At 41.0% G+C, this 12,023-nt stretch overlaps 1 protein-coding gene across 1 annotated transcript in view; it reads right to left on the bottom strand.

The window, feature by feature from the left end:
* Positions 1 to 5,004: 5,004 nt before the first annotated feature.
* The window catches only part of polrmt (polymerase (RNA) mitochondrial (DNA directed)), a 48,892-nt gene continuing 41,873 nt past the window's right edge, over positions 5,005 to 12,023 (bottom strand). The window contains exons 19-21 of the mRNA XM_047343127.1: positions 11,101 to 11,192; positions 8,420 to 8,493; positions 5,005 to 5,926 (exon numbers count right to left, since the gene is read on the bottom strand). Coding sequence (XP_047199083.1) covers positions 5,877 to 5,926; positions 8,420 to 8,493; positions 11,101 to 11,192 — 216 coding nt within the window. The 3' untranslated portion in view covers positions 5,005 to 5,876. The remainder of the gene's footprint in view (positions 5,927 to 8,419; positions 8,494 to 11,100; positions 11,193 to 12,023) is intronic.

Here is a 12,023-nt window from a genome sequence, read left to right as displayed (position 1 = left end):
CCTGCTTATGATATTGTTTTTAAACAGCCAAGTTCCGATAAATTAGACTGAGGCTGCAATAAAAATTAAGAGTACATCGACAACAACATGTTTTGTTGGATCAAGACAGGACATTATTTTAGTACAATTAGAATGGCTGCTTCATATTTGAAATTATAATCATGAATAAAAACACATGAAGACCTGAAATGGTTGACTGCTCATCCATCTTCAGGACCAAACAAGGACATGAGCTTGCATTGCCAGAACAATTAGCATTTGTAGATTGCTCTGGAAAATTCCTTTTCAATTTCCAAGACTTGGAATGGACAATGGTCACAGTCACAGAGCAGACCTTCAGCCAATCAGAGCAGGGAAACGTGATGAGCAGCAGAGTGACAGAGAAATGTAAAGAGACTATACTGTGCACTTGTTTATTGTGGAACCTCCAGTATCTGGGCTGTATATGGTCGCTATACAAATCAGAAACACAAAAAGCAACAACAAAAAAAAAAATATATATATATCTTTTTTATTTGTTTCTGCAATAAAACAAAAAAGTACAAATATTCAGGAAATATGTTCTTCAGTGTGGATCCCTTCCGGCTGTACGTATGTATGTGTTACATGTCGTTACTAAACTGCATCAAGTTGTTTCCAAGTTCGCAGAGACAATGATGGAAAAGACACAAAGGAACATCATTACATGTGGAAACGTGCAGCAACAGAGTTTCTCTGGCAGTGAAAACCCCGGACACAAGAAGCATCCTCACAGAGACGATGATCTGTAAGAACTGATTAGCTGAGAAGCTGTGATGGAGCCTGGTTTCTGCAGCTGAGCACCTCGAACCAGACAAAGACAAACTGCTCCACAGTGTATAGTTTTTATCTCTGACCCGCATGAAACAGCAGACATAACAAATACTGACTAAATATGTGTTTGTGCAGGATCACTGCTGAGTTCTCCCCACACTCTACCCCTGTCTCCTTCTTAACTCCCACACTCCCGCTCTCCCTCCATACTGTGCTTCCTCCCGTCTCCTCTCCCCCACTCCAGGATTGTCTGCCCACTCTGCTCCTCTGCTTGTGCTGCTGAGTGCCGGCCGTTCACGACACCACGGCAGGAGATAGGCCGGGAGAGCCCGGGCAGCCTGGCACAGGAATCAAAGTGCTCCGAGTGAGCGTGAGTGGTCCAGCTATCGGGGAGAGGCTTCCAGCTCCGGCATATGCCTGGCAGATAGCGGCCGGCACTTCCACAGTGTCCGCTCTCTCTTGATGCTGAGAGCTCGCTAAAAGCCCCACGCTCCGGTCTGCACTGCATGTGATACACTTACTGCTGCTGGTGTGACATCAGTCAGTGACATGCAGGACATTCACATATTATCAAATCAGCAAACATGTCAGTCATGCTGTTTTATGGTACATCGACAACAAGCCACATTCCATATTTATATGCCTGCCTTGTAAATACTGATTTTATTTTTCATTTTCATCAACACATCGTTGTCCATTATTTTTTACCAGATTACTGCTTTTTCTACATAGAGGTGTGGACCCTATCCCAGCATGCTTTGGTTGTGTGGTGGTGAAAAACCTGAGCTGATCGAAGGCTTCCTGGACAAACAACAACTCCACATGGAAAAACAACAATCGAGCATCACTCAGCCACACTGCTGCCTCATTTACAACTTTCCAAGAAGATACATTTAGAAATTGAAATCAAGGAAATTATTGAAAATGCAGCGGGAATGACAGCAAAATATCAAGATGTTCCCCATACTAGAAGGATGAATGTTAATTAAGTGAATTAATTAAATTCAGCACCAGGGTATTGAGAGACGTTCTGTATTCACACTATCGTCTCTGCACTGGTGTCAGAAGTTTCCCTTGTCTGAAGGATCAACGATTTCAGATTACAAACCAAAACCTAAGAATGTTAAATATGGATTTTTTGATTTCATAAATTACTCCTCATGAATTATCTATTGAATAAAATAGAATAGAATAGATTAGAATATAGATGAATAGAATAGAATAGACATGAAGACACTAGACTCATGACTCACTGCATGTTGAACCTGTGATATGCTCATGACCTCTCCAGTAACTCGCCTCTTGCCCAATGTCAGCTGGGATTGGCTCCAACTCCCCCCATGACCTTCAAAGAGCAGGAAGTACATTATGGATGGCTAGAATATAGAATGGAATGGAATAGAATAGAATAGATAGAGTAGAATGGAACATCTGTATTCATCAGTCTTTGGCTACAAAGGAGAGCAGATTAAATGGGTTTATAAGAGCACATGAGTTTGTTCATTAAGGCATAATACATACATACATAGATGAAAGAGAGATACAGATGAAATAGAATAAAATGAGCCTGTGCTGGTAAACATTTGAGATAAAAGAGAAAAAATATTAACAGCTCATACAAAATGATTCGTATTATTTTATGGATTTTTTCTTTTCATAAACTGATGAACATTCTTTGACTGTTGCAGCGTAGTGCTGATTTTTATTCACCAGGTTATTACAGAGATTTTACAATATATTATTATGGTGTTACGTGAAGACAATCTCTTTCTTCTAAACAGACAGATAACCCCACCATCAGTAGTAGTCACAATCAATATCAAAATCCTGTATAACCATGGACATAAAGTGAAGAAGAAAAAACATCCTCTGCCACATCCATCCATTCCTCTTCTATTAAATCCTCATCAGCAGGTCGTGTGTGTATTCTCTGTAGACGTCCGGTAATGGCAATGATCTGGTCGTTTCCTGCTACAGCACAACCTGCGCTCCCTTACTGCAGGCCGGACTGGTGCAGCTCGGAGGTCTGACAGCAGACATCCTTGGAATCACCCCAGGGAAAGTGAGACGGACCCATCAAGGCATGCGGCAGCTGTAAGGACATCTTCAATATCCTGTTTACTCCCTCGGTCAAAGTCAACTGTAGTTTACACCCGACAACACACACACACACACATCATCAAAAACCCACATTCAGTGAGTGTGTGATCCTTGACCGTCCTCTCTGCACCCTGAGGTATTTTAATTGTTGTAGTGTCGGCATTTTAACGCTAATTAATAACCATCCAACCCTCCCTCTGCCATGAGTCACAGCTATTGATCCACTTATACACACGACATGTCCCAGTTCCATCCACCCATCCCTCCATGACCACTCCTGGGTGTTGAGCTCAGGTCACGTAGTGCAGAGGTGGGGGTTTTTTCTCAGGCAGCTGTGCGTCAGAGTTAAGTTGTGAAATGTGATATGTGTTGAGTGTGTGAGATGCTGAGAGCACTTTACAGCACAGAGCTTTGTCCTTGACAAGTGGCCTCACAGAGACGAGGGGAAAGGAGAGACACGCTGGGCTGATGCATGCTGGGAGGACACCTTGACTTTGCTTCATCATTTAGATGTTATGGAGGTTGGACTGGCTGCTGATGATGGAGTTAACAGTAGCTTGGCAGCTACAGGAGTCACAATGTGATCAAGTCCCATCTATTCTGCTTGTGACCTGTGTGACAAACAGGGACTCTTGTGTCCCAAGGAAACTAAATCCATGATGCCCTTGTTCCTGCACCCAAAAAACAATTCTGCACACAAACCAATTTTTCTGCAGCTTATACAAACAATATAAAACTTCCTAAAAATTCATAATCTTTTACATGGTAGGTATATTTTGTTGCGTGCAGGTAGAGCATGGTTGGATATTTCCCTCCTTCGAGTGCTTATGCAAAACTAGAGTTTCTGGAGGTTTCAGCAAGTTCAATTTAAGACTTTTTTAAGACATTCATGAATTAAATTAATGACCTATGTCAAGTATGACAGATGTGAGGTAAATTAGAAAGTCCCTGAATTACTTATACTTCTTCATAATTGAAGATAAGATGAAGTAGAAAAGTAGAGAATAACCCTCAAAACTAGGCAGAGACAGTAGGTATCTTTAGTCTTTCCCCGAGTGTACAGAGATCAATTCGGACCAGGGTGTTTATAGACTCAGTTATCACAGCCATATTGGTCTTATTTGTAGTTTCAATACAGTTAACTAATATTTGCATCGCTGAGAAAGAACTACAACAGATGGAGACAGTGTCAAATGAATGTTAACATAATTAAAATCTCCCTGAACATATTCAAGATCTAGTACCTAACATTTGAATGTATTTAGGACTTTTCAAGGCCTAAAATTCTGATTATAACTCTGGACTTTATTTTTTAAAGAAACCCAGTCAACATCTGCAGGCTCCAACTTCATATTCCTCATGTGATATGCGAGTGATGTCTTTTTATCCAGCGTGAGGCAAGACGGCAAAGATGTCAAACGTCTCCATTCTAATTAGAGAACAGCTACATCCCAGTTCCTGTTGCTGTCTGGTGCCATTAAAAAGGTTTTCCTTTATGGGCATGAAAGGAAATCAGGTTATATTATCAGGTGAGAAAACACACACACCCTTCAACCTTCTCCTTCACATTCAGTGTGTGAATGTACCTTTAATTTCTCAACAGCTGTCATATCATTAAGGTGATATATCATTTAAAAAAATAAAAAAAAGCATAAAACTCTCAATCCCCATCTCATGCATGTCCTAGAATATGAAGAGCGTCAGCATGTGTGTTGCCATGCAAATCATCTGAAAACCTACAGTCTAATCAGCTAACCATTTATGCCCCCTCAAAGATTATCTCCGTTTCATTACATTGTCACTCAGCCAGCTTTGTTTGGCTGAGCCGACATTTTCCTTTGAACATCAACGGCACCTTTTGTCTGAAACTGCTGCAACGTTTTTCCAGCCACGATCAGATAGCACTTCTGCTATTTTTACTTCTAGATGTGGCGCTGGCCCAGAAAAATAAGATCTGAGTTGATTAGTGAAGCCTGCGAGAGCCTTTGTGGTGCATCTAAAAGGAGTCCTTCATTTCATCATACACAATGGAGTTGAAATGTGCAGATAGAACTAAATAACCTGCTAAGAATACTGTCTATTTCTTTGAACCACGGAATGAATAAGGAGGCATTTTAAGAAACACATTTTATCTTTATTTTTAGGCAACTGAGAAGTGCTTAGTCGCTGCAAGAAGGTAAAAATCAAGAGTATGCTGGGACCCGATGTCGTGGAAAAGCCCCACAACTCATCCCTCCACATTTCTGCTTCTCTCAGTGTCCATCAGTCATTTCCTCTTCAAACTTCTTCAGAAAAAGTTCTAATGAATGAGCATCGTGTCAGAAAGCATCCTGACAGCCTGTAAGTGATGGGATCGATGATTGGGTGGGATTGTAGCAGAGGCGGGTCAGCGCTCTGCGGTCATCCCAGCAGGACACGCACACACACACACACACACACACACACACACACACACACACACACACACACACACACACACACACACACACACACACACACACACACACACACACACACACACACACACACACACACACACACACACACACACACACACACACGGCTTAAAATTAACACAGTTCACATGTGATTCAGTCTGTGAGACTCTCACATACACACGATCTCTCTCCACACACCTGAATATGACCTAAGCGTCCATTGTAAGAGGTACTTTACACTGATTGAAGTCTTAACATTCTCATCCAGAGCTGATTCCCTCATCTGGACGAGTGTGTGTCGCACCCTCCCTCCCATCAACCCACCAGTCACTTAATCAGGCAGGTTCACTGAGTGTGAAGGCCTCCAGCGGCTCTGTCAGCTCCAACCAGCCCGAGGACCAGGAGGCGGGCCGGGGCGCGGCTCAATCAATGCGCTGATGTCTGAGGGAGCCAAAACCAGTTGAGACCCCGGAGCCTGCAGCCCACTCCTGCTGCTCTCTGTCAATTCCATTCCTCTCCCTCCGCTGACTCGCCCTCACCGGTCACTCAGCTGAAGAAATAAGTGGATTCTTTCACCTGCTCGAGGTCAAAATCACCTGGAGAGAAAAGAGGCAAGGTGTCAGAGCAGGTTTACATCTGTGGATGTCTCCGCCCACTGGTTGTCGTGGGTGCAGAGACATAAAAACACTGTAAAAACAGCAGTGACTGGGACCCTCCTATTATAAAAATAATGGTGCAGAGATGAGGAAGATTTCCCTGCTTTATCCCTTCAGGGATGATGAAGCTAACATGCTGGTAGTTGACTGGTATAGGTTCTTAGCATGCTGAACACAAAGTACACCTTGAGGCTGATCAGAATGTCATTAGTTTACTCGTATGGAAAAACTGAAATTTGAACCAGATTTATGACCAATTACCAAAGTTAATGACAATATTTCAGTCCAGTCTAGAACTGCAACAATAAGTCAAATTAATCCATTTGTGGATCCTATATAGTATATTCATAGTAGATGAGTCATTTCGATCATTTAAAAATATTTGCTGGTTCCAGCTTCTTATATCTGCTGATTTGCTGCAAGTAAAAAAGTGTTCAGTTTTGGATTGACAAACAAAAAACATTTTGAGTTGTGGCAGACGTCTTTCATCACTTTTGACTTCACCATTTCATAGACAATTACATTTCATTAAACAAATATTCAATTCATTGAGAAAATAATCTGGAGATGAATCAATAATGAACATAATCATCAGCTGCAGCTCTTAATGCGGTCTGACTACCAGGCCAACAATGCCACCCCTAGATGCCTTCCCATTCAAATAATCTGCTGTTGAAATTAATTAATTAAAAAGTGATGGAGCACTTGTCTCAATACAGTAGGTTTATTTATTCTGATAAATTTGAACAATCACTGATTTATTGTTCATCCTTCATGTGATTAATGATTAATGATTAATGAAGGAATTTGCTTGGACTTTTGTTCGGTGGTATTCTGAGTGTGGTGCGAGGAGTCAGAGCTACAATCTACAAAAGAAAAACAGAAGAGAAATTGTTTTTTAGGTCGGTTGAATTTTAAATTAGATTGAACTTTTCACTTTTACTGTGCACCAGCAAGTCGACCATGAACACATGAATCCAAATATCAGCTCTGGATAAAGCCTTGTCCTGCACTCTGCCTCTGACAGCTGTGTGCGCCAGCAGAAGCGTGAATTATTGAGGAAAAAACATAAGAATTTAGTAGCCGAAAAATTAAGTCTTAAACCTATTAGAGTAACTACAATACTTATACATGCGTAGTTATCCTTGATTATGTATAAAAAAAAAACGAGTGTTATCAAAATAAAATCGGCTTCACACAGCTTTTGCTCATTTATATGCAAATTCTCACTGCAAGCAGCTCCAAACTTCAGTCTACTTGATAAAACAGATTTCTGTAGTTTGTTTTCTTTCTTGTATTCTTCTGAATTTACTTTGTCAAAGAACATTATGTAGTCATGGTAAAAGACAGAATAGTCCCATGATTACAAAACTGCCTCTAGTCTCCTTTGTTGTATTAAATGACACCAAAGAAAAATGTTAGAGGAAGGACACGAGCACATTGACCTGATACATTCACTATCACTCATTAACTGCCACTGTACTATCTTCTTCATCATCATCATCAAACAATAACATCTGTGAAGTTATTCAGTGTCGTCTCCCTCAGTTCTCTGCTCATATCTGCTCCTGATTCATGTGATCTCCTGCTGGATTACAAACTAAAACCTAAATCACTGTAATAACTTCATAGTGAAGATTATAATGGATTTTAGCCTAGACGCACACGCCCCTCAGGAGCGCACCTGACTGATCTCTGCCACATAAGCTGATTATGCAGAGGAGGGCCACAATTAACAGTAATCAAATTATACAACCAGCTGTCAGAGCCGAGCTGACACTGAAGTGTTCAGATGGAGCGAGAGGTTACGTAACAGCAAAGCTTTCACCTGCTGCACAGAGAGAGACACGCTGCTTCTGTTCAGTCCACTCCGCACAACAATAGAGAGACACTTGCAGGGGCATCAAAAGGAAACCACTAAATTCTATTCAGGTCATCCTTGAGTCTAATTCCTAATATATTGAGTTCAAAACAATTGAGTTTTAACCTTTGACCACCAAAATCTAATCAGTTCATCCTTGAGTCCAAGTGAATATTTGAACCAAATTTTAAGAAATTCCCTCAATTCTTGAGATGTTGCGTTCATGGGAATGGGCCGGACACTTTACCGAATATCACTTTTGATTGTCGCTATAATCAGATCTACCTACAGGCATCAGGGGTCTTTCTCATTTCATATTATTTAGGTTATTCATGGTTGTGACAGTGTTGCTTGTAATTAATGAATCTTCCAGATGAACGCTCTCGTAGCTGAACAGGAAAACCCAGAGTTAACTGAGCAGGTTGACAACCTCCAGACTTCAGGTTATTCATAATGGTCAGTGTTAGGTTCAGTGCAGCCTCGAGACAACAGGATTCCTGGGTATGTTGAACCTGCTTTGTAGCACAGGCCTCAGGTGTTTAGGAGCCAGACAGTTGTACACACACACTGACCTGTCTGGGGCACTTTGGCCAGAAGCAGCAGCAGCCTCCTGTACTCCTGGTACTTCTTGTTCTTGGCCTCAGTCCTGCAATAAAGAAGGAGAATAGAAATTTCAAACTTTATTGACTCTCAGGAGAAAATGTTTCAGTCTTTATAGAAGTAGTTGAAGAGAATTGGGTTTTTCAAATAATTCTTAGCCCTCAATCAAGTCACTTTCATTGCTTCTGTTGCCAGTTGGCCTCTCGTATCTCAACTTCACTGGGTTGTTCACACTTGGAGGTCACATTAAAGCTGCTTTCAGATATGCACTGACGCTTCTAACACGCGACTGACAAAACAATGAAAAAAACACAAAAGAAAAGAAAAGAAATATTTCCCAGTGAACAAGTGGAGCGATAGAGGACACCAACAAAGATGTCAAGAGGGTTAGTGGTGATAAGAGCTGACGCCAGTGTCTGTGAGTTGTAAAATAAATCATGTGATCTCCGCAGGGGAGTTACGTCACTTCCTGCCTCTGTCTGCTGCACCTCTCACTAAATAATGTGGAGGATTCGATGCTGTTGTGAATGCGTCTGTGCAGAAAACTTCCCGCTGTGTTGTGCATGTGTGAAAGACAAACTCTGGGTAAACTCTGAAGCGAATTCAGCGGGTCATGTCTCCAAACGAGTTGAAAGAGTTTTTCAGGCTAATTATGAGTCGTTTTTCAGATCAGTCAGTCCCACAACTGTAATGTACTGTAAGCCCAAAGAGCTCAATACACTGCAAATAATCACAACATAATCAAATACAGAAACAAGCTGCAAGAAGCCCAGATGGGTGTTTCCAGGGGACACAAACAAGTGAAAAACCAGGCTGAGGGATGTTTGTTTTAAGTAACTGATGTTGAACGCTGGAAAATTTGCTAAAAAAGATAGTTCCTCAGCTGGGTTCCTCACTTTCTTTGTGTCCCCCAGGAAACATTTCTGTTTGTGTTCCTTGCAGCATGTCTCTGCATTTAGTTGTGTTGTGCGTATATGTAGTGGATGTGTTGTCAAATTGATAAGGATGATATCTTGGGTTTTGTCTATTTGCAAGTTAACCATTGAGCAAGGACTCGTAAATAAATCATTAGTAGGATTCAACGACTCCAAAATGTCACTATAACCTTTCAACTTCGAACGTACTTTGAATGCACCATATATGAGTAGTAGTAGTAGATGTACGCACATGTAATATATTTACTGACAGGTTTAACGCATCCTTTTGTCACTGAGGTGGTTCTTTAAGAAGAATTTGCCATCATCAAAAAATAACCGTGCACATTGCAGGAGTATAAGAGTGAAAGAAACATGGTGTATTCACAGCTTCAAATCTGTCTGACTGTGTAATAGAGCCATGTGTCCACACATACTTTATCTAAATGTCAAACATAATCATTGTTTTAATTTACACACAGGCAGAGGATTAAATCATGATTGTATTAAAGGACCCCTGCAGACATAATTTTAATTATAGGACCTAATGTGTTGATTAACAATTTGTCTCTGATGTTCCTTTTCTTCATAAAGTGGAATCACCTTGTTAAACCTATTGAGAGCACAATGTCCCGATTTTACCTTTTGGAAAAATCCAGAAACTATAAATATATATAAAGATGCACTACTGAGTATAAGAGCTATCATCCAATTCACTAAGTTTACACATGATAATTGTTCAAGTTATATAATGGTTATATATAAGTTATATAATATAAAGTTATATACAATGTCCACAAATCACAAAATCCTACTTAAGTGGAATTTAATGTGAGAACGAACAAAGTTTCACCGTCAGTAGATGAAGTGTCAAACACTGAAGAGACGTAATAAGCCAAACTCATTTGCATTGACAGCTGTTACTTTAACATATTCTTGAATAAAATGGTGCTGATGATAAGAATTCTGTTTAGTTTCATATTGTGACAGATGTCTCTGTGATCCCACATGTCCCCTTTTTCTGGTGTAAATGAGAATAAGTATACTGGCGAATTTTAGGAGACAGTAATGTGTCTGTGTGTGTGAGAGAGAGGGAGACAGAGAACAGGGGCTCCTGTAGAGTTCAGGCTGTAGAGAAGGTGTCCAATTATCCCGAGGAGAGAAAAACACAGTTAGATGATGAGCGTAACCCAGCCTGAGGCCATTAACACAGACACAAGGAGAGAAGGGGAGAAAATCCTTTTATATCCGATGCTTGAGACAACAAGAGGAAAATCTCTGCTACGCTAATATAACTTTTATAGTCACACAATCTGAGCTCTTCTGTTTGGACTGTTTTATAATGTTTGTACATGCGGGAGTCGCGTGTTCAGTGTATGATAGCCTCTGTCAATACCATAAAAGTTCATACAGATCACAGTGTAGCATAAACATACACAGTGACTGATGGCAATGATGGCTCGTTGTATAAGTACGATCCAAACAGAGCCAGAGGGACAGACTGCAGGTGGGGGGGACAAAGTGTAAAAGAAATGTACAGGGAACTATTATATAATATTTGTATTAATATTTCACTGACATACAGAAACTCTATGACAATCATTTTTGTCCATGAACAGGAGATGTTACAAAATGAATCTTAGGACTGGTAGACGAACACAGCGTTGCTCCTGAGACTTGTGTAAGTGCGACTGTGTGTGCATGTGTGCGTGAAATCCAATGTGTGTGTGTGAACTCACTGGAGCCGATTGCAGTATTTCTGTAGCAGGAAGTTGGACAGGTCCTCCAGGATTGGCTGGCTGTGCAGGGCGACAAACTGCTCCCTACAGACCTGACAGGAGGCAGAGAAGAAAGTTTGTACCCCGAGTTACTTTGATCATCTCTAGACTATTCTGGTGTCTGGTGACCAGCTAAGAAAGAGAAAACGACATGAGAGAGTCCAACTGTCCTGGGAAAGATAAGTGCTAATACTTTCTGTACCGGCTGCAGGATCAGGATCTGTAGTCAAGTTTCCCCCATTAGCAACCACTCAAGGATGAGCACTGAGCAGGGGATAGAAACATGTTGCTACAATGTACGAAGAGCTCATATGTATATGGTCATTTTTTATATTTGTCAAAATGGTGCACTAATTTTGGTTTAAAAGAGGTAAAAGACTACATAAAAATCTTCAACTCTGACTACATCAGTACAACTAACAGGGAGTTTGAATGTTTTCCATTCAGTACAATACTGACCAGGAACTGGATCACTCAGAGGATAGATGGATGGATGAGTTGCCATTAAAATAAGATGCTTCCTGTGCTTGGGTGTTTTTAAAGATATATTTATTACCCTCTGCCGATTCAAGTAGCTGTGTAATTTTGGAGGCGTGCACTCATACACATCAAGAGAATATGAGAGAAAATAAATGTACCTATAAAGGGAACTGCTTCATTGGTTGTAACTCCTCTGAGATTGGGTGAAGACATAACATGGTTACAGCGCTCTGAAGCTACATCCACAGAAAATTGGGGCTTTATGGTAATTCGGTCCATTAAATTCGGCGCCGCGTCTCAGTCTAGGCCTGCTGACAAGCTAGTTTCAGCAGGCAGCGGCAGACAGTCATTTATCCAACGTGACGGGCTCTGTGCGATGGTGCTACCTGCAGTCTGCAGCCTGG

This window comes from Hippoglossus stenolepis, chromosome 14 (assembly GCF_022539355.2).
Source record: "Hippoglossus stenolepis isolate QCI-W04-F060 chromosome 14, HSTE1.2, whole genome shotgun sequence".
Lineage (NCBI taxonomy): Eukaryota > Metazoa > Chordata > Actinopteri > Pleuronectiformes > Pleuronectidae > Hippoglossus > Hippoglossus stenolepis.
This window is presented reverse-complemented; position numbering and strand designations above follow the sequence as displayed.